At 39.3% G+C, this 23,903-nt stretch overlaps 1 protein-coding gene across 6 annotated transcripts in view; it reads right to left on the minus strand.

Annotated features, from left to right (window-relative positions):
• LOC126267421 (probable cytochrome P450 301a1, mitochondrial) overlaps positions 1-23,903 on the minus strand; it is a 114,134-nt gene that overhangs the window by 58,138 nt on the left and 32,093 nt on the right. For all 6 annotated transcript variants that reach the window (XM_049972669.1, XM_049972674.1, XM_049972673.1 and 3 more), the window contains 2 exons: positions 13,591-13,724; positions 2,832-2,944 (listed from right to left, as the gene is read on the minus strand). In XM_049972669.1, coding sequence (XP_049828626.1) covers positions 2,832-2,944; positions 13,591-13,724 — 247 coding nt within the window. The remainder of the gene's footprint in view (positions 1-2,831; positions 2,945-13,590; positions 13,725-23,903) is intronic.

Here is a 23,903-nt window from a genome sequence, read left to right on the forward strand (position 1 = left end):
AAACTTTTTGACAATCGATTCATGAAATAAAATATCTGACATGTAGCAAAAGTGCTTTCAAATTTAGACTAAGCATGTTTCTTCTTGACAATGTCTCCTATACCATAGAGGAGTTATTGACTGGAATCAATTAGTTAATAAAAGAAACAAAAAAATCCTGAAAACCTATAATGGCCAGTATGTAGACAAGCTTCTTGACAACTCCTTTTATACCTCAGAGGAATTCTTAAGGACGAACAATTAGGTAATAAAAGAAATAAAAAATCCAAAAACCTGTAACTGCCCAGCATGTAACCATATAAATACTGTATAACGTTTTATTTTTTTAGTTGTATATAAGTATCCTATGTTTGTTCTACTGACACGTTCCACATAATACGGTTTATCGTGAATCTGATCTATGAAACAAGTAACTATGACATCAATAACGTTTGACTGCAGGAAGCGAATCACGGTCTGTGAGGAAGGAATGGACGACAATATCGAACGTTTTTGGGACAGGAACTATCGTTACTACTGCAGGTTGTTTCCCTGGACGTTCGACAACGTATGTGGTTTCAGCATGATAGCTGCCCAGCATTTACACAATTGAAGTATGGGAGGAATTACACCTACATCTACATCTGCATCTACATTTATACTCCGCAAGCCACCCAACGGTGTGTGATGGAGGGCACTTTACGTGCCACTGTCATTACCTCCCTCTTCTGTTCCAGTCGCGTATGGTTCGCGGGAAGAACGACTGCCGGAAATCCTCCTGCGCGCTCGAATCTCTCTAATTTTACATTCGTGATCTCCTAGGGAGCTATAAGTAGGGGGAAGCAATACATTCGATACCTCATCCAGAAACGCACCCTCTCGAAACCTGGCGAGCAAGCTACAACGCGATGCAGAGCGCCTCTCTTGCAGAGTCTGCCACTTGAGTTTGCTAAACATCTCCGTAACGCTATCACGGTTACCAAATAACCCTGTGACGAAACGCGCCGCTCTTCTTTGGATCTTATCTCCTCCGTCAACCCGATCTGGTACGGATCCCACACGGATGAGCAATACTCAAGTATGGGTTGAACGAGTGTTCTGCAAGCCACCTCCTTTGTTGATGGACTACATTTTCTAAGGACTCTCCCAATGAATCTCAACCTGGTACCCGCCTTACCAACAATTTATTTTATATGATCATTCCACTTCAAATCGTTCCGCACGCATACTCCCAGATATTTAACAGAAGTAACTGCTACCAGTCTTTGTTCCGCTATCATATAATCATGCAATAAAGGATCCTTCTTTCTATGTATTCGCAATACATTACATTTGTCTGTATTAAGGGTCAGTTGCCACTCCCTACAGGAAGTGCCTATCCGCTGCAGATCTTCCTGCATTTCGCTACAATTTTCTAATGCTGCAACTTCTCCGTATACTACAGCATGATCCAAGAAAAGCCGCATGGAACTTCCGACACTATCCACCAGGTCATTTATATATATTGTGAAAATAAATGGTCCCATAACACTCCCCTGTGGCACGCCAGAGGTTATTTTAATATCTGTAGACGTCTCTCCATTGATAACAACATGCTGTGTTCTGTATGCTAAAAACTCTTCAATCCAGCCACACAGCTGGTCTGATATTCCGTAGGTTCTTACTTTGTTTATCAGGCTACAGTGCGGAACTGTATCCAACGCCTTCCGGAAGTCGAGGAAAAAACATCTACCTGGGAGCCTGTATCTAATATTTTCTGGGTCTCATGAACAAATAAAGCTAGTTGGGTCTCACACGATTGCTCTTTCCGGAATCCATGTTGATTCCTACAGAGTAGATTTTGGGTTTCCAAAAACGACATGATACGCGAGCAAAAAACATGTTCTAAAATTCTACAACAGATCGACGTCAGAGATATAGGTCTATAGTTTAGCGCATCTGCTCGACGACCCTTCTTGAAGATTGGGACTACCTGTGCTCTTTTCCAATCATTTGGAACCTTCCGTTCCTCTAGAGACTTGCGGAACACGGCTGTTAGAAGGGGGGCAAGTTCTTTCGTGTTTACACTTGTCGGTGGATCGGCACAGATGGATCTATCAATATGTCCTCTAGGTCACCGGATTTGGCGTCACTCGATTACTTTCTCTGGGTATATTTCAAAGGTATGGTATATCACCAAGCCGTGCCGACATGATCGACACCATTGCCGCAGATATGCATCTGTTCCATGTTTGGTCATTTGAAAACTGGACCACTAAATGTGCTGAAGTTGGGGGTTCTACATTTGCACACCTACTCTAATTGCAAAAGCAGAGTAGCGTTCGCCTCCAGCCAAGGCCACAGCGGCGCTCCGAGTAATCCCCTGCTCGATATATCGAAGGAATAAAACTTTGCAAATAGGATTTACTATTTAAAGTTATGAAATACTGGCCTGTCCTACCCTCGCAGCATGGAGATGGAGGCCCACAAGCCATTGGATATTCATTGTTCATTGAGTAGCATGTCGTACCCATTTCCATTTCTCCGTTTACAGCGCCATCTGAGGTGAATGGAGAAAAATGTTTCAGACAAAACGTATAATCTGCCGCAGAATCTTCATCTGCAATAAAAAACGGGTGTTCCCATTGAAGATTTCAAATTTGCTCCCCCACCAGCCACACACGGGATGGGGGACGAGTGTGATATCGCTGGATGTCCTCCTCCGAGACAAATTGAAATTATAACATTTTTTGATCCGATGTCTAGTTTTTGAGAGAGTTCAATGTCTTCACTTAAGATGAACACGCTATAAGAGCAGGCTGCTTCTTGCTGGTTTCCCGCGCCCTGATGTGACGTTCAGTGGTTGGACTCACGTGGTGGCGACTCCCAGGACATCACCAAACCAGTCCTTCCTGGTGACTCCCCGGTAGTATTTGATGGACTGCACCGTGTCGCGCACCGGCCTCGGGCCCTCATTGCGGTACACCTGAAACAGGAAACCTGTAGGCTGTTCACCGTCTCCCAATAAACTAGACTGATGAGTGCATCAGTCGCTTACCGTATTGAAATAAAAAAGCTTTCGTATAGTCTGTCTTCATTTTTAGATAGTCAGTCGGTTTAATATTCCACGGATCACCTCCACGATAAATCCTAATGATGTGCAACGAGTTAATTTATATTCACATCATAAACTATTTTTTAAACATCGCAAATTATCTTGGACATATGGCTACAAGATGATCACATATGTGTGTTTTTTGTAAGGCGAAGCGGCGTGAGGTAGTAATTCCTACCCTCCATTTTATACACAAACAGCAACAGAAATTCTTTTACGGAATAGAGGGAATTGTCACGAAAAAAATTTTCAATTTATTTTCTAGTTTTACTTTGTTGTGTTTGCCAGACATATTATATCAGTCAGTAAGAGTCAAAAATTTTTGGTTGCAGTATTGTGCATCCCTTTTTGTGCTAAAGACGACGTTAATGCGGTGTAATGAAAATCATTTATTCTTGTAGTCAGTTAGTAAAAACAGATCGCATATTACCGCATTTATTATAATGACCAGTTATGGCACGTTTCATCGGTCATCGTAATATTATGAGTGCTGCAAGGATATGAAAATGTTTGTTAATTTGGGAAGTCAGCTGTCATAACAAGAGATCAGAAATGCCGTAGTATGATATTTGGCTGGAGCTTTACACAATTTAAACGAAAGGTCGGAATTACTACAGCGCGGTGTTTATCAGGTGACTGGAGCTGACAGTGTGGTAAACAGCTGTGTGTGATCAGAACATTAACTGCTGCTATTTGCTATTCTGCCACGGGTTAAATAATGTACGAAGGCCTGCGCATTTGCTGCGTTATGTCATCTGCAGCCAGTAGAAACTTAACTTACGTGAAAAGCATTATATCTTCGAATAAAATGTAAAAGTAATAGGACAATTGTGTGTATAGCGTTACGTAAATACAAACTATTCAGACAAATAATACAATCTTTAACAATCTTACTATAAATTTATAAAAGACTTTAAAATGAACGCCAGATGATTACGATTCTTGGTACTTCTATCGACGCCATTTCCATGGAAATATTGACACGACGACAAATGATCGTCAGAGTTTCTGCTGTAATACGCCATTGGCACGAAAACGCTGTAAAAGGCCGAGCACGATCAAAAATGTAGGTAGAGGACGCTGTTACCGTGGAGACGTCGTTCAGGTGGCCGTTAATGGTTAAATATTTACACATTGGGCACTGTTGCCGTGATGATGTTGTGGCTGCAATAGCCGTTAGCCGCCGAAGACGTATGTAAGAAACGAAGTTAGTACTACGATGAACGCCTGACATGTGTTCCTTAAAACGCGTTTTAAAGTTATATCCGGTGTGGACAGTATATACACTTTCGAAATAGCTATTTGTCAATTCATACACTATGAGCGAGAATAACGGTGAACAGCATTTCCAGTCGAATGCTTTTGTTTATTTAGAAGAGTATTTACTGCTGGAACGGCAATGAAGATGTCAGTATTTCTAAAAAGTCTATTAATTTGACTGGATACTGTAGAACATCTACAATTTTTGAATCATAGTTTATCAAGTGTAAGTGGAAATATTAACATTCTGTTGAGCATTGTAAGAAAAAAGTCTTATTGGGTGGCAAAAACTGACATTAATGATGGTGTCAGTCAGTGTTGGTTTTCTGAAAGTAGCATGAAAATGTTTACCATTATTTTTAGAGATAGCCAAAGCCGGATAATACTTATGGTTACTCATTTTCATGTTCGATTGTGAAAGAGTTAGGTGTACGCAAATCAGAGCAGTGGTTAAATTATTTAACTTCGCTTTAGACCCATTATATAATAAAAGTGTGACATCAATGTAGCATTTGTAGTACATAATTTTCCTGAAAATTTGCCAATTATCTCTAAACATATCATCAAGAACAGGTTGCTGTCATTTCCTTACCAAGCTGTTAAAATTATAAATGCCTTACCTAATCAGGTTTTGAGAGATCTTAAAGGGAAGTTAGGACAAAAATAATGAAATTAAATTCCTGAATTGGCTTCAACAAGTATTGTCTAGAGTTGATGACCATAAATAAATATGCAGTAGTGAATATTGATACTAATTCTTGCGTTAGCTCCTTTGTATAACGAAACAGCAGCATCTTATGGATGTAATACAAAATTAGGGATGCCAAAAAAAAGGTGCTTTGAAACTTATGATGTACTGTTTACATTTCTGACTCAGTAATCGAATGGCCTCCTTTTCTTTTATATACTGCTTACAGCAGATGATGGGAAAATAAATTATATGTGAGAATCTATTAATGAGAAACACACAAACAAAATTAACAGTCTCTCAGTCATCAACTAGAAGTTCCATTTGATCCATCCCACAAACACATCAATTTTACCTCTGAGTGGTAATGGATATCCAGTTTCTGTCTTCTGATCTGATATTACACAATAGGGGCTAAAATATAATTTACTCTCACCTTAAATTATTCAAATGTATAATAGTTTATTACTGGTGTTAGAGTCGCCACTAAATGTACAAAATTAGATAAACATGACACATACAAAATTGCTTTTAAAACCAAAGACATAACAGAAAAGTAGGAACTGAAAACCAAAATAAAAAATCTTCAAGAAATAAAGTTATTCAAAGAGATTAATGAGAAACTTGAATCACATCATTCCATAATTACAAAAACAGATGAAGGTAATGCTCTGTTTATTATTAGACAAAAAGACTCCATTTCTAACACAACTAGTTTTTCCAATGGAAATGAGATGTAGTTAAAGATCCAATTATTAAGTTTCATTCCATAATGAGAAAATTAATTGATGACAATATTTTTTTATTTTCACCGAAAGATTAACTACAGTTAAAAATCATTAACTCACAACTGCCTAAAATTATGTCCCAAATTAAATTACACAAGACTGACCATCCATAACTCCCCACAGCTGATAATGTTAATTGCCCTTCACACGCCCTCAACAAATAGCTAAACTAATTTTTTTCGAAAAATTCATCTTTGGAAATAACTTCTACATCAAAAATAGTTATGATTACTTTATGATGTAACTATTGGACCAGGAGGTAGAATTTCTTCACTAGACATCAAGAACCTATAACAAATACTCCATACTTGAAAGTAATGATATTGTTAAAATCAATTTGCTAAAATAGAACATTATGAACTGTAAAGAAATTACGGAATTCATTGAACTCATTGAAGCTACATTAAGTTTTAGCAATTTTCTTTCGAGTACAACACTTATACACAGAATGATAGCCTAGCAATAGGAAATTTCCTTGCCAGCACTATCGCAGATATTTTTATAAATCACATACATAGGGCATTTTTTACACATAACCCACAAATTTTCAGGGAAATTATCCCCTATAAACAGCACATAAATAACATGCTTTTATTATGTAATGGATCTAAAGAATAGTTAAGGAATTTAATCAATGCTTTGAAAGATGTACATTCAAATCTAACTTTCACAATCGAACTTGAACATCAAGGAACCAAAAATTTTTTGGACTTCGACTATCTCTAACAATAATGGTAAACACTTTTTGCTACTTGTGATTGCCGGCTTGATTGATGCATTTATTATTTCCTCACCACGCATTATACTTATCATTGAGGGTGAGACCATTTCCAAAAAACAGTCTTTGATAGTTTTAAGAACGTTGTTAACCAATTCTTCATTTGCTGTACGTATTCTTGGATTGATTACAATACTGGTGTCATCTGGAAAAAGAACCATTCTGTTCATTGTATATTAGGTGCAAAATCGTTTACATATGTGACGAACGATAGCAGAACTAAAACTGATCCTTGGGAATCCCCTATATGATCTTCCTCCAGTCAGAAGTAATGTAATTCACACAGTCAAATGCCTTAGATAGGTCAGAGAACAAACCAAAAATGCCATTTTGTTATTTAATACTTGCAAAATTTGGTGAATGAATATGTAAATGTCTTTCTCAGCAGGGTAACCTTTAAATTGTGATTTATTGAGGATTTTATTGTTACTTAGGTGAGATACTATTCTCGAGTTGATTATGTTCTCAGAAATTTTAGAAACCGATGACAGCAGTGAAACAGGTCATTAGTTATTCACATCTCTCTTCTCACCTTTCTTTTATTATTTCCTCACCACGCATTATACTTATCATTGAGGGTGAGACCATTTCCAAAAAAACAGTCTTTGATAGTTTTAAGAACATTGTTAACCAATTCTTCATTTGCTGTACGTATTCTTGGATTGATTACAATACTGGTGTCATCTGGAAAAAGAACCATTCTGTTCATTGTATATTAGGTGCAAAATCGTTTATATATGTGAGGAACGATAGCAGAACTAAGACTGATCCTTGGGGAATCCCATATATGATCTTCCTCCAGTCAGAAGTACTGTAATTCACACAGTCAAACGCCTTAGATAGGTCACAGAACAAACCAAAAATGCCATTTTGTTATTTAATACTTGCAAAATTTGGTGAATGAATATGTAAATGTCTTTCTTAGCAGGGTAACCTTTAAATTGTGATTTATTGAAGATTTTATTGTTACTTAGGTTAGATACTATTCTGGAGTTGATTATGTTCTCAGAAATTTTAGAAACCGATGACAGCAGTGAAACAGGTCATTAGTTATTGACATCTCTCTTCTCACCTTTCTTATAAAGTGGTTTACCATTAGGATATTTCAATATCTCTGTAAAACTGCTTTGAGTTAGTGATATATTACATAATTCAGGTAAGACACTGCTTATTATATGGGAACAAATATTTAGTGCTCTATTGCAAACGCCTTAAACTCCAGGTAAGCTTTTACTTTTGAGAGAGTACATAATTTTGTTAATGTTGAATGAGAAATTGGTAAGACATTCATTTCTTACTCCTGATTTTTCTCTTAAATTGTTAATCCCTGTATTTTCTAGAACATTTCAAATTCATCGTTAAATATTTTTACTACCAGTGATTCACTATTTATAACCATTCCATCCAATCAACTGTGAGATTATCTTGTTTTGTGGTTGGCCATCCTGTCTCTTGTTTCACTACATACAATATAGTCTAAGTCTTATCTGAATTACTGTTTTCTGGCAAAATGTGCATTTTACTTAACTACTAATGACTTTTCTTAGTAATTTTGAGTAGTTTTTGAAGTGTGCAACTATTACTGGATCTCTCATTGTTCTTGTCAACAGATATGTTTCCTTTTTCGCTTCAGGATACTTTAATCCCTTGAATGATCCACGGTTTTTTAACTTGGGTATTTAATGTCCTTTCTGTTTTGCTTACACAGAAAGCTATTTTCAGTAATGATGTGGTTTTATCATGGAACAGATTTAAATTTGTCACCATTTGGTTTATTATAATTTCATCCCAGATCATTTCTTCTAAGCTATTCTTACAGACATTTGTTCTGGTGTCATTGATTAATCGAGTTCCATTGAGGAGTATCAGTACTGTAAGGCACTACGTTGTTTATCCCAAGTAACTGTGCATCATGATGAGAAAGAACATTTGTTACTGGGCATACAGTTATTTTATTGCTTTGAGCATCATCAAAGGAAACATTATTAATTAGCATCTTACTGCCTTTATCCGCGTGTGTTGCACAGTTAAGTGCCAACATCAAATTGTAGGATCCAGATCATATTCCCTATCAAAATCCTTTAGAAAATAGCCACAGACTATTGACTGCTTGCCCCTGTCTGATAGAAAGCATGATATGGAATCTAAATTCCTCACAAGCAGTTCCAAATTTCCCACTGGGGATCTGTATACAGTTATAACTGTAAGTGAAACACACTTTTATCTACTGATCGGTACAAAGTCTATTTGCCTCTGGGGTTTTGAACTTGTGCTCTGTCTTAGTATATGTAACAACTCCTCCATTTCACATATTTGTTCCAGTGGCTATGCATCATAAGCTCACTGTACAAAATATCATTGTTCTATATTTTACTAAATGGCCACACATGTAAAGTACAAGGGGGCCACATTTTTTGCTCTACCCTCTTCGATTTTTTCACTTTTATAGGGTTCGAGGGTCAGTGCTTGTAACTGATTCAGACGCAGGTCTCAAAGGTTCGAAATAATCACCTACTAGACTTCCAAGCACTTTAAGGAAAAAACATTGCAAGCTATTCAGTAAGTGACATGTGGCTGACTGGGTAGCATTAAAGACTAGTAACTATGAAGTCAGTGGTTTGAATCTCACTAGTGATGTTTTGTTTTTACTGTTATTTAAATTCCTCCTTTATTAAGGAATGAAATATTAACTGACAAATATGAAATCATAGCTTTTTAATAAAAATAAAATCTTTAAATTTCTAATTACTTATCACATAAACATGTGAATATGCACATAACATTAAAATTTATTGTAAAAACATCGAATAGAGATAAAAAAATCTCCTGGGTCTTCCTCTGCTCCATAACTACAGAAAGGCGTTTCTACCATGTGAAGCCTGTGAAGATATTTACTCAAACATCTATGATCAAATCTGTCTCTGGCTATTAAGAAGGCAAAGTGCCTAGGTAACACATTTCTATGAGATTTTGTGGAATAGAAGACAAGCAGGTGACTTGCTGTGTACTTCTTGCTTTTGTCTTATACTCAACAGCACTTGGAAAATTACAGTGGCAATTTTTTCGAGTTTTTTGAAAATGGTGTCTTACTGTTTTGGGATATTGACGTAAGGTACAGACCTTCAGTAAGTATGAATAAAACCGAAAAGAGCGTCTCTGAAGTATCCCTTGGTCTCATAAGTCAATCACTCTGGTGACATGGCAAGTCCTATCTGTGGGCTGAGTCTTGAAGGCGTACTTTCTGTCTTTCACAGGTACTACTCGTTCTGATGGGTCTCACTTTCAACGTTGTCAATTCTCGATTTCCAGTGAGACATCGCTCTCGATTATGAACAATAGATAATGGAGTCAGATCATTACTTGCTATGGAGTGGATAAGATTCACTATGGTTTTCCTATGGGGATTTCGTGTTGTTGGCTCAATAGTAGGATCACACAAGAGTTGTTCTGTTCTTCCAATTGGAGGGGACTCTCTAAGTTAGTATTACATTGAATTTCTGTATCATTTTATTGTGTATATTTTGTACTGTATTTATACTTTTGAAATATGTAGCCAAACTCAGTTTGATTTATATTACAAACTCATCTGGTTCCTCTTCCTCTGATATAACACTAAGATACATAAGTGGGCAAAGGCTCCACAACCCCTAATAGCAGCCACAAATGAATTGTTTCATCGCTGTGAAGACGACAATTGCAAAACTCTGTCTGAAGGACACAAGAATCGTGTTGGTTATAAATTGCGTTGTTAAACTTGAAGTAATTTTGGTATAATATTAGCGTTAGTAGTTCAGTGATTTCTTGTACTTCTGTAATGTGTAGTTTTCTTTATGGTTATAGGTTGTTTTCTATTATATCATTTTCTTCTTGTATGGGAATGTTGGTGTAAAGATCTGTGATATCGAAGGATATGAATTTTCCTTGTTCTGTGATGTGGATGTTTTTAATGGTTTTTGCTAATTGTCAAATTTTTCATTCTAAACTGCTGGTGGTATGTGGAATACTGTGTACTTAGATGATCCACTTTTTTGCTAGTTAAGTTGGTTGGGCGGTTTATGTACTTCACTGTTGGGTTAATTGGGATTTGGGTTTTGTGGCTCTTTCATTGTCGATAAAATTTAGATGTCTTTGGGTTCATTAATATATATCTTCTTTTTACGCCATCACTCAAAAATGTGTTACAGCTTTTTACTACTGTTTTGGTCAATGCTGCAGATTTGTTGGTGAGGCTACGCTTAATTTTGGTGATGATTTTCGTTTTGAAGAAACCATGTATCTTATTTGTGTAGTCATTTTTATACATTGGGACTAGACTATTCCCTTTGTCTGCTTTCAATGCTAGCGCATTTTTTAGATAGGCTTTTGCTTTATGTTATTTATTGTAGCGTGTTCTAATTTTATTTGGTGATTATATTTGGTATGAGTTAATGCATTCTAAATAATATTCTGTACAAGAACTGTTGACTGAACACTGGATAGACTTGTGTCTAATAGGATAAGAGAGACTGCTCATTTCATACAGCTCCACAAAGAAATTTCTAAATAAATTGTCATTATTACATAACTAGAGTAAAACATAGCTTGTAAAATACGAGAGTATGTAGGAAGACACTATATTAATGGTATTTGGCTGTTAAAATGGCCAAGCTTGAAATCTCCAACGACTACCATATCAGGATAGTATTGAAAGGGCTGTTACAAAACATGAAGAAATTCTGGTCTAATGAAAAGGCTATCAGTGGCATCAAAGTTAGTGTGCAGATACGCATGATGACACAGAAACTGAAATTCAGTGTTCCAAAAGAAAAAAAAAAAGTAATGCTGAATCCCTAAAATGCTTAATTCGTGAATTTTAGAAAATAAAATCCAGTAGTACTGCCTCAGATTAATTCTCGCGCACATACAAAGATGGGAGATGTACTTATTGGTATCAGAGCTGTTGAGAAGCCGTTGGAAATGCTAAAGGTTAAAGAATCTCGAGGCTTCCTTCCTGTTGGATGCAATTCATAAACTGATAAATGGCAACACAGTTGGCCCCTTTTTTAACCGTAATTTTCCGTAGATCTCAAGAACAAAAATTGCATCCAGCAGTTTGCAGGAAAACGTTGGTCACACCCATCTACAAGAAGGGCAGAAATGAACCATATATCTTTCATACTTTTTTCTCGTAGAATCTGAAAATATTCTATGGTCAAACGTATTGAGGTGTTTCGAAGTGAATGACCTCCTTCATACCAACAAGCATGAATTCCGAAACAATCGAACACCTGAAAAGCCATAGCTCATGATATTCGGGAAGATGCAAATTTCTTCATATCCGACACGCGCTTGAATAAGTCCATACCAATACTTGTTAATAAAAGTGCTATTATATGGTGAATCAAACGAATTTAGTGACTGCATGAAGGATTATTGTAAGGGAGAACGCAGCTTGGAGAGGGACCTACAGAAACAGAAATAACTGCAGTCATACTCAAGGAATATATTGTGGCACCTTTATTGTCCATGTTTAGGACCTGGCAGACAATATTCTAATTTCTAATTTCATGAACCAGTATTAAGTAAGAAACCTAAACTGCAAACCCATACCCATCATTCCCATAGGAACCGCGAAGACAAGGTTACACTAATTACAAGACGCCCAGAGCCGTCTAAGCCATCATTCTTCTTATGCTCCATACGTGAATGGAGTGGAAAGAATCTCTGGTAAGGGGTACAGTACAAAATATTTTGTGTCGTGTACTTCACAGTGTCCTTCAGGGGACAGATTTATACACTGATGTAGATTGCCCTCTAGCGAGACGGACGTGTCATTATTAAGGCTACTTTACAGAAGGCTGAATTGATGGATAAGTACCTTTCACATCAAATTACTCGCTTACTTCTGTGTAGTTAAAATATTCCAAGGGAGATTAGTACAGCTTGCATCACCACTTTCAACCAGAGGTATACTTTAGTTACTTGCTGATATTGATACATGCCTTCTAGTCGTCGTTTCGCCGGGTTCATTTGACGCAGTTATATACCTGCTCCTCTTTGTTTCATCTTACCTACTACTCTCCATTTAGCAACGTTTCTTCCTGATATTCTCACGCACAGACCTTTTAGGTTCATTTTTGGGATTTACGAGTACTTTCTATATCTCTCTGGCATGAACATTCTCTATGTACCTGCTACGAATCTTCTTTAGCTCTCTGTGATGAAGCTTCTGGTATGTCTCTGATATGTATCTTCTATGTTCCTCTATATCTCTATTTATTTACCTTTTGACTGTGTTTGGTATTTATTTTCCCAATGTCTGTAATATGTACAATTCCCACCTCTCTCGTGCGTATCTCTGCTATGTACCTTCTGTCTCTCTGGGATGAACCTTTCTTGCGTCTTTGCTATGTACTTTCGATATTTCTCTGGAATGTGTCTTATCTACATTTCTCTTTATGTCTGGTGTGTATCTGGTAGGTACCTCTTCTATGTTCGTTTTATGTACCTTCTGAACCTTTCTTATGTGAACATTCTCTATACAGGAAGATCAGAAACAATCTAAAAAGTTTGTAAGGGCGTTGCAGAGTGGGTTGTGCTGAGAAATAGTTGTTAAGAAAAAAATTTGATACGTTACTTCGTTTCCGAGGTAATTTGCGCTGAAGTTAGTCTATCAGGCCATTGCGTGCGCTAATTTGAGATGTCCACCACACACAATTAGTGTCAGTTGTTCCCACAGCGTAGATAGGAGCTCACGAGACGGCTTTGTCTTTGGGTCGGGTTCGATCCTTACTACCATTCGACACCCAATTTTTGTATCGCCCTCTTGCTCGGCTTTGGGAAAACAAACGAAAAACACGTTGACGAGATCGTCTCTGGCAGGTTGATTGAATTTGCGTGCGCACCACCCCTTTTCGCTGACATGTACCTTCTCTATATCTTTTGTATATACCCTTTCCTTGTCTCTCGTATGTATCTGCTATATGTCGATGCTACGCATCCTCTCTACGTCTCTGGTACGTACCTTCTCTATGTCGTTGGCTTTGAAGCAGAAGACCATCGGTGGCTTCCCTGGGAGACCCACCAGCTTGGCGATGTCTCCGTACTGCTGGTGCATTTGGAACATCATCTCGGCCATGTCCGTCGTCTTGTAGTCTCCTGCAAGTAAACAAGCAATTAAAGAAATCAAAATTTTTTGAGTATGCTTTAAAATTCCCACTGGCTAATTTGAGACGAAGGTAAGCAACGTATGCAGTGTGTCCCTTTTATCTTGACCACCCTTAATAACTGTTTGTCCAGATACAAACTACTAAATGTTTCAAGGGAATGTTCTTAGGCCGTCATGGGAACATCAGTCAGCATTATTCTAAGATATGGACAGCGATATGACTTTTTTAAATGACATCCTGTATTTTTTATTCGGTAATTCATTTCCTCTCCTAAAGACGTATAAAAATGTATCACAGTGTACCATTCACTGAAACACAATGCTATTAATTACATAACACAACATTGACTTTGAGCCTGGGATCACAAACTCGTCCACTTGCTGGAGTTGTCAGAAAACAAATGAAAACCAAGTAAAAACATAACACAAAATTGACTTTGACTCTCCTGTACTATTGCCCAGGAGAAGAACATTCAAAGGTGTTCAAAGTGTTGATCCTGGTCACCAATACACTGGTGCACTCGTTGAGCGAAAGAATTATTTACTGCTTCCAGTGTTGCCTGCTAAAGAGAATTAATTACAAGCAAGCACGATACCTTCCTACATGTCCTCTGGAATTGTTGAAATGTCGCGATAGACAACTTTTTTAATGCACCCCCAAATAAAAACGTACAGAGGACTTAAATCAGGAGACCTAGCAGGCCAAGTAACTGTTCCTCCTCGACCAGTCCATCTGGCAAAATACCTTCGCTTCAGAACACGACGTGCACTCAAGCCATTTTGTGCTGGACATCCATCGTGTTGATACCATATAAGCAATCTGGTTCTTAGCGACACTTCATCGAGAAGAGGAGGAAGAATTCGTTTGTTGAAGCTGGTATACGCTGTGCCGTTTTCACTACCGTTGATAAAAAAATTAGGGCCAATAATGGTAGTACCAAGCAGACGTTAACTCTCCATTGACGTTGAGGTTCCACCTGTCTAAGCCATCGTAGGTTGTTTCTGGGCCAATAATGCATGTTCCTTGTATTTAGCTGTCCTTTGTTTGAGAAGAAACGTCTATCGGTAAACAGAACACTGAAGAAGATGGTCAGGTTGGCGATGATTTTTTGCTGTGCCCACTGACAGAACTGTACACTATTCTGGAAGTCGTTCCCATGCAAGTCTTGATATAGGTGTACATAGTAAGGATGGAACCAGTGACGTGTAAGAATACGATGTACACTGGTTTTAGGAATGCCAATCTCATGTTCAAGCTGTCGTATGCTCACATGTCGATTCATAGCAACGGAAGCGAGAACAGTAACTTCGGCAGCTTCGTCTGTGCGAGTGCTACGACGATTGCATTGTGGGTTGAAACTTCCCGTTTCCTGAAGCGTCATCACAAGACGAGAAAACATCCATCGGGAAGGTGGGTTGTTGTCAGGATATCGCTCTTGTACAGTTCCGCTGCCTGCGTAGAATTTTGCCTACCTTCAACAACAACAACAACAATAAAAGAAACGTTATGTCGATGCAGTTTGCAGGAAGGACAGTCTTCACTGTATGCCTACTCTACACAACAGTATTTAAAAAGACTAAACTACTGTACTAAATGCACCCATACATATGAAAACAGTATTGCAATTACTGTTCAGCTAACTTACATTCCCCACGTATGAGTAGCATTTCAACCTTCGCTTCGTTGGTGTACATTCTGCTCACACAACTCTTCAACTGACGATGGTTGGCGGAATGACGGGTGTGCATTCTACTTATGGTTGTTTGTCCTCTGTCAACGTCAGCACGTGGATGTGTTCCATTACTCCGAGTACCTGCACCAAGCGCTGGAGCTTCAACGTCAATGTTGTGTTACGTAATTAATAATTTTATGTTTCAGTGACTGGTACACTGTGATACATTTTTGAGTAGGTCTTTAGGAGAGGAAATGAATTACAGAATAAAAAATACAGGGAGCCATTTAAAAAGTCGTACACCTGTTCATATCTTCGTAAAAGACAAAGCTACAATGAAGGAAATCATGCTGATTGTTGTACCCATGACGGATAAAGAACATTTGCTTGAAACGTTTTGTAATTTGCATCTGGACAAACAGTAATTTAGGGTGGTCAAGATAAATGGGACACCCTGTATAGGGAGCGTCTTATAAGACGTATCACTCATTTCATTTGGTGAACAATTTAAAATATCATAAAAATATTTTCGGAAAGCAGTAGTACACCCTGTTGCAGATAACGTTGTTATGGGTTTAATGCTATTAACTGTTGTATTAATCGAGATACTGAAGCCAGTGCGAGAAGTTTTAATGAAACAGAATATTTGTTAACGACATTCGAAAACTCTTGAGAAGACGAATAAAGTGATATAACGCTTGCTCTGCTGACGTCGAAATAATTCCCAAAAGTGTCTAAGACAAGTGTTAAAATTGGGAGGCAAGGCGGCCAGATTCCACTATGCAGAGTAAAGAGCGGTGCTGCTTTCTACTGGCGCATAATAACGGCGGGGCCTGGCACGATAACCCAGCACTGGCGGTCCTCACGCCACAACAGAGGATTCTTGCCGCTCGATATCAGGACGTTTCTCAGATTACTTTGCTAATTATCTCGAAGCCAAAATTAACAACCGTTGTGTTATCGTGCTTGTATTTCTGTGAGCTTTGGAATGCTGCTATAAGAATACAGTGCTCCATGTAAGCCTCTGCTTAGGAGAATATCTGTATAACGTTACGTATCAGTCGGACCTCTTGCATCCGTACGGCTTAAATTGACATAAACTTACGGTATTTTGACTATTTATAACGTCAACCACCTTTGAGGTATAAATACATGTAAAATAATTTTATTTATTTAAAGTTTACATTTAGAAACACAATTTTTATACTTTTATTGGTGAATTTTTAAGGAAATACAGTTTATTCTCATTCTTCACCAAGTGTTCTTATAGTATAATTCCCATAGCAAATTTGCGCAGAGTCCACAGAAAATAGCAGAATGTTTTGAGCATACACGTTTGCTGCACTTATGCGTGTAATATGACCTTTTCTATCTTTCTTCGCTACGCAATATGCCCATCTTCTTAGCTAGATCTTTCGCTGCCCTCCCAAGATCCGGTGCTACTAATGAATTCATTGAATTCTTACCTCTGCTAGTTGCTTTCACAAACTGATGATGGAAGTCCGGCGGCTCATTTTTTTTATTGATAGTCAATTTCATTCAAATTACGTATGCATTCCTTAAACGTAGTTCGACCACATTCAAAAGAACCACCAACGGACTGCGCCCCGTTTTTCTCTTCATACTGTACCACCGCATCTTCTGATCCACGGTGTCAAAGCCACGTTTTGTGGCACTGTATGTCATTATAACTTCAGGTTCCTTTCATTCCGACGGAGATACCGTTGCCTGGTCATGAAGAGAGTTGATAACAGCAACAACTTTGTTTTTCTTAGGAACATAAGAGGCTTTCATCGAACCTGTTTGAAAACAAAATAATGTAAAGTATACCTGACGTCCTTTAGGTGTAGTAAAATCAGCAGGCAGTTAACCTTTTTTCCGGATAGTACCTATCAGATCTTTCGGCAACAAATAATGAGCTAAATCGAGATACGTAAAAGAAATTAAGTCCATAATTTTCAACTTCAGCCTTCAGGATTTTCACAACATCCTCTCCAAGTTTCAAGACTCTGGTTTCTTCCTCTTTCCCTACCTTCATACTCCAGCAACAGCTGCCATAAATTAACCAGAACTTTATTCTGAATGTACCAGAATCAGATGGCATGTATTGTCGAATGGACTGCGACCTGGAAATGTGACCAACTGTTCATGGACATGTACCATCCTGGAATGTGAACATCCTTCAAGGTACTTTCCCACAACTCAAAAACTTCTGTGATTGGTCTGTTGACCTATGATCACATCGCGCAGCTGCGTCGTCAGAGTACATCACCCTCAGAATAGCATGAAAGCGGTTGAGAGACATAACTTCATTGAACAGCGGTCGGCCGTTCTCAATATTCCAAAGCTGACTGATGTCTCCAATTCTTGACTCGCAAACGTCAGTCAGAACCAGAACACCAAGAAACTTTTCATGTTATAGAAATCTATATTCATCCAGTTCTTGCAAACTATTCAACCTTCCTTGTTGGTGCACTTTCTCAATAAGGAGTACACGAAAGAACAACATGAAACAAGACTCTTCTTTATCACAGGTCCTAATCGGATGCCTTGTAAGTCTCTGGTCTTCTATCAATACATTAAATTCTCTCCGTCTACCAGAAATTCCAGCCTGAGGGCCTGTAGCCATGTTTCGTTCCCAATACGTGAAAACAGTAAGCCACATTCAACAGAATTTGCATTAAACTGTTCTTCTCCTTCGTCGCAAAGGGATTCTCCGTCGTCATCATCATCTTCGTCTTGTTCTGAGGTTTCAACGACGTCTATATCGTTATCACCATCATTGGAAATTTCAAATCCAATAGGTGCATCTTCAGAATCAGAAGACAGCTCAATCAGTTCCCCTGCCTCCTCATCTCATAGTCCCACTCTCCGTAATATTTTCAATTTGCAAAATTGACAACTGTTGCTGAACAGTGCACCAAAATAAGCATGTGCTTAACACGAGAAGAACTGTTGACACATTGAAAATACACCAATGTGAATACACAATAACAACTGATTTATCAGGCTTGCGCAGACAACCACCTTGTTGTTCAGAAACTTCTTCCAACCGCACGGGTTCGCGATGTCCATATAGAAGGAAACATGAAACAACATACAATACAAAGCCATAGGTTCATTTTTATAATTATTTTCCAAATTTATGACTTACAAGACAGATTAGGAAATGTCCTAAAATGTCATTAAAATAAAACGTATTTAACTCAGTTAACACAATGTCATCAACTGCCCCAAAAGAAAAAAATTTAAATTCAATGTATGTGTGTGCACGTGTGTGTTTGTTATCAACTATACCAAATAAAAATATAAATTTAGTGTATTTGTGTGCATGTGTGCTTGAGTATATTTTTTTCGCGTGTGGGATGTACACTTCCGCACCGTCTGCAGTTGAGAGGTCTGTGTGAAACAACTATTCAGCTTCGCGAGAATTGTGCATTGTGACGTAGTCAAGCCCAGAAGAGTACGTGCCGTTCCAGTAAACATGGTGCTGAATTGCAAGTATATCCACATTGTAACTGTTACTGCCTTGAAGTGGTTCTAATATAATATATATATTTTAAGTCGCCTCACCTTTTCGATGTTTTAATGTTTCCAAAATAGTATTGGTCAATTTCACTACCTGTTTGTACACATAAACAGCTGCTAGAACAGTCATAAATCAGTCAACCTCTTATTCTTCAAACAATTGAACTCCCCGGTATGAAACAGCTCTTTACCAGTGAGTTAATTTGTTAAATATTTGTCGTTAAGCATGTAAGCGTGAAAAAGTCTGGAAAAGGCCTGAAATAATGTTTAAAATTTGCTGGTGGTCGCTAAGTGCTCTCTTTCAAATACTGGATGAGTATGATGTGGGTGATTTGTACTCTGTTTTAAGCAAAAACTGATTTTTCAATCATCACATTGATTATGGTCTCATATCTCCTGAACCTGTCTGTAAAATGGTACAATTTCACAGGTTCATTCAGAGCTGTGTGCAGACACTGTCTGCAAACTGCGTTCCAAATACAGGTAGTAGTAAAAAAGAACGAAATTAAAACGTCATGTATGACGTTGCAGTTTTACTGTATTAGAGGCAAAAATACATTATAAACTGTTTTCCTGTGTCATCGGAGTCTTTCATGGTAGCATTCTCCAAACAACAAATGGTTCAAGTGGCTCTGAGCACTGTGGGACTTAACTTCTGAAGTCATCAGTCCCCTAGAACTTAGAACTACTTAAACCTAATTAACCTAAGGACAACACACACATCCATGCCCGAAGCCGAATTCGAACCTGCGACCGTAGTGGTAGCGCGGTTCCAGACTGTAGAGCCTAGAACCGCTTGGCCACACCGGCCGTCTTCAAACAACATCTTCTCGGTTTGCCTGCCCCGCCACTTTGAATAAAACACTCGAGCTTCCCATAGCTGTCTGTGCCGTCGTCATCAAGAGTTGAAACCACCGACTTGCCGGAGTTAGCACGATATCCTGCTTATAAAGAGTGGTCAAAAAAAAAATATTCAAATGTGTGTGAATTCCTAAGGGACCAAACTGCTGACGTCATCGTTCCAGAGACTTACACGCTTGAGCTAAGAAGAGCACACACATCCATGCCCCAAGGAGGACTCGAATCTCTAGCGGCAGGGGTCGCGCAATCCGTGATATGGCGCCTCTAACCGCGCGGCCCTTCTGCGCGATCAAGAGCGGTCAGAAAAAGTTTAAAAAAACTTATGAATATGTTTCCGAGTTATTTCGCGTTGACGTTAACCAATCAGGTCGTTGCGTGCGCAAATTCTAGCGCTTGCACGCGCTAAAATGGCCAGACATCTGTGGGCCCGTGAGTTACCGCTTGTTCAGATGTTCGTTACCAGCTAAAGTGTGAATTTTTCGGACCTGATAAATTTAAGCTAGGTGAGCAAAAGCTACGTTTGCTCGTGTTGAGGAAACCAAACGAAGAACACGTTTGATGACACCACTTCTGGCAGGCTGGTTGAGTTTGTGGGCAGACGACCTGTTGGCTAACCTCAACGTTAGATAACCTCTTTTCTTTTTATTAAAAATAATTTTTCAGCCCAGCCTCCATTGCAAAATCATTGCAAGCTTTTTAGACTGTTTCTGACCTCACCGTATAGATATAAAGGTAGTCTCTGGAACTTTCCCGAGGGGACATCATACATACCAATAAGTAGGAGACCTGTGTTGTCTTTAACAGGGCGTAACATACAGGGTGACAATTATTTAGCTATATGAAAAAAACCGCCATAACTTCTCAATGGTTTGCTTTAGGACTTTTAAACTGCATGGTTGGCCGTGGGGCACGATGGGAATTACGAGGGTCACTCCAAAAGAATTGCACATTATTTTTGTAAAAATACAGTTTTCATTCAGCATGTGTCAAAGTTTTACAGTGTGTAGATACACTCTTCCCGCTTGTTTTCAAACTTAATTCAACCTGTTCCCGTGAGTGGCGCCGTCACAGCACGTCTTCAAGATAGCTGCTACACTTGACGTTCGTCAGAAGCAGCGTCCTATCATAGAATTCCTGTGCCGTGAAAACGAGATAGTGGGGAACATCAACAAGAAGTTGAAAAAGGTGTATGGAGATGCTCCTGCCCATTTCAGTACAGTTAGTCGGTAGATAAGCAGGTTACGTGATGAAAGCGGGCACGGCAATATTGAGGACAGTCCTCTTAGCGGCAGGCCTCGTACTACACACACTCCAGACAATGGGCAGAGAGTTAACGAATTGGTGACTGCTGACAGACGCATCACAGTGAACGAATTGTCACGCTACATTGGGGTAGGGGAAGGAAATGTTTGCAGAATACTGAAAGTGTTGCCGTTAAAAAATGTTTGTGCCAGGTGGGTTCCCAGGATGTTGACAATGGCTCACAAAGAAACAAGAAATACGGTATGCAGCGAACTTTAGGAACAGTTCGAGAATAGTGGAGATGAATTACTTGGAAGAATTGTGACAGGTGATTTTTATTTTTCACCAGAGACGGAGAGGCAATCAATGGAGCGGCATCATGCAAATTCATCCAAGAAAAAAAATCGAAAACCACACCTTCTGCTGGAAAAGTTATGGCTACGGTGTTTTTCGATTCTGAAGGACTCTTGCTTGTGGACATCATGCCAAATGGAACCACCATAAATTCTGATGCATGTGTGACGACACTGAAGAAACTTCAAGCTCGACTGAGTCGTGTTCGACCACATCGGCAAAAGCAGGATGTTTTGCTGTTGCACGACAATGCACGACCACATGTCAGTCAAAAAACCATGGAAGCGATCACAAAACTCGGATGGACAACATTGAAACACCCGCCTTACAGTCCTGATCTGGCTCAATGTGACTATCATCTCTTTGGGAAACTGAAAGACTCACTCTCTTCGTGGAACAAGGTTTAAGATGATGACTCCCTCGTGCACGCTGCCAAACAGTGGCTCCAACAGGTTGATCCAGAATTTTACAGTGCGGGTATACAGGTGCTGGTTCCAAGCTGGCGTAAGACTGTGGACAGGGATGGAAATTATGTGGAGAAATGAAAATATTGTTCCTGAAGGATGTATCTACACACTGTAAAACTTTCAAACATGTAGAATAAAAGATGAATTTAAAAAAAAGTGTGCATTTCTTTTGGAGTGACCCTCGTAGTACGCGCATGTATGGTTTGGTTTAGCGACGAAGCCCACCTTCATTTGGATAGGTTCGTCAATAAGCAAAGTTGGCGCATTTGGGGGGACTGAGAATCCACATTTCGCGATCGAGAAGTCTCTTCACTCTCAACGGGTGACTGTGTGATGTGCAACGTTCAGTTACGGTATAAACGTTGCAGTATTCCTTGATCGCACGGTGACAACTGAATGGTACGTGAAGGTGTTGGAAGATAATTTCATCCCCGTGATACAAAGTGACCCAGATTTCAGCAAGACGTGGTTCATGCAAGATGAAGCTCGACCTTACCGAAGCAGGAGAGTTTTTGATGTCTTGGAGGAGCACTTTGGGGACCGCATTCTGGCTCTGGGGTACCCAGAAGGCGGTAGCATGGACCTTGATTGGCGGCCACACACTCCGGATCTGAACACATGAGCCGTGTATCGACTCGTGCTACACCTTGTGTTTAGATTGCACTGGTTTTCCTTTTCTTCCCCTGACATGTTTGTTTGATATGTTGTCTGTCATTAAGAGGCTGCTTGGTTGTCTTTTCCCTCTGCTATCGATATCTGCGTTTTTGTTTCCGGGAAACTGCTATGGAGGAAGTGAGATCTTTGACCGGTTGTAACCTCTTGTGGTGGCGCGGAAGTAGGGGGTTTCGCACAGAGAGTGTGGTGGTCTAGCGCGAAGCAGGCGTTGTCAGTTGTACCGAGTCGCCACGCGATGTATGTCGGTTGTGTGTAACGAGCGGGTCGAGTTGACGGAAGAGCTCCCTGTGTGTTGGTTGTATACAGAATCGCCCCACGAGTAGTTGCTGTTGATTTCGCCTTGGTGGGACGTTAACAAGCTTCGTTAAATCCTCCGTTTAAACACTGGAGTTTAAAAGGAGACACCTAACATGGAGCGGCCACTACCCGTCAACGTTGCAGAGAAGACGTGAACTCCGGTGACAGAGCGTGTTGTCGCCTGACAGTGGCGTGTTGGGTACGCTGGCGACACGTGCGCGGTCTGATGTGTGGATCCTTGCCATCGGAGGTCGTGTACTGCCTGTTCGAGCATAATTGTAAGTTAAGTTCGTGGAAGGTCTAATCATTAAGTAATAATTTTGTGTAACCATCGTCTCTTCTGCCTTGTGGCCTCCGGCGACCGGGTTTCCTGTCCCTGGCACCCGTGTAATTGAAGACAGTGATCTTTCCAGCTCCTCTCGTTACTGTCCGATGGGAGGTGAAGTTTTGGCAGTTTAATTGTTTCGCTATTCTGTCGTGCGTTATGAGTAAATTCATGCTTCTTGTTGGTTGATCATGTGGTCGCTCATTCAGGACTGTGTGGTATAAGGTTTCCTTGCACGAGGTTAACTATAATTCTGTCAGCAAGTTAAGCCATCTTATAAGAAGTTTTCGTTGGCTAAAAGTCGATACAGTAACCAGCCTGAGAGTGGCAATTGTTTACGGGCGTATTTTATTAAACTGGTCAGTATTCTGCCTAGCCTGAGCATCCCTGAGTGGGTGATTTGTGGCCGCCTTACACGGGTCCGTCATATCTGTTATGTTCTAATGATATTCAAGGACAATTTTGTCAAAATTTTTTTAAAAATTCCTCCAAGTTTGTAAATTCCTTTTATTGCCATTAATTGTGTGTTTGCTGAGACCTGTTTAATTTTTTTAATGGCGGTGTTGGTAGATTCACTGCCTTACCGTACTTTATTAACGAAGTTCTGTATTTACTTTAGTAGCCTGTTTACTAATGTTCTTTTATTTTTTAAATTGTTGTATTGCTATAAATTACTTTGATTGGCGTTAGCGGCGTGTTTTAAAAGGTAGTTTATTGCCGTACTGCCAGCTTATGTGTTTTTTCATA

Source organism: Schistocerca gregaria, chromosome 4 (assembly GCF_023897955.1).
Source record: "Schistocerca gregaria isolate iqSchGreg1 chromosome 4, iqSchGreg1.2, whole genome shotgun sequence".
In the NCBI taxonomy this organism is placed as follows: Eukaryota; Metazoa; Arthropoda; class Insecta; order Orthoptera; family Acrididae; genus Schistocerca; species Schistocerca gregaria.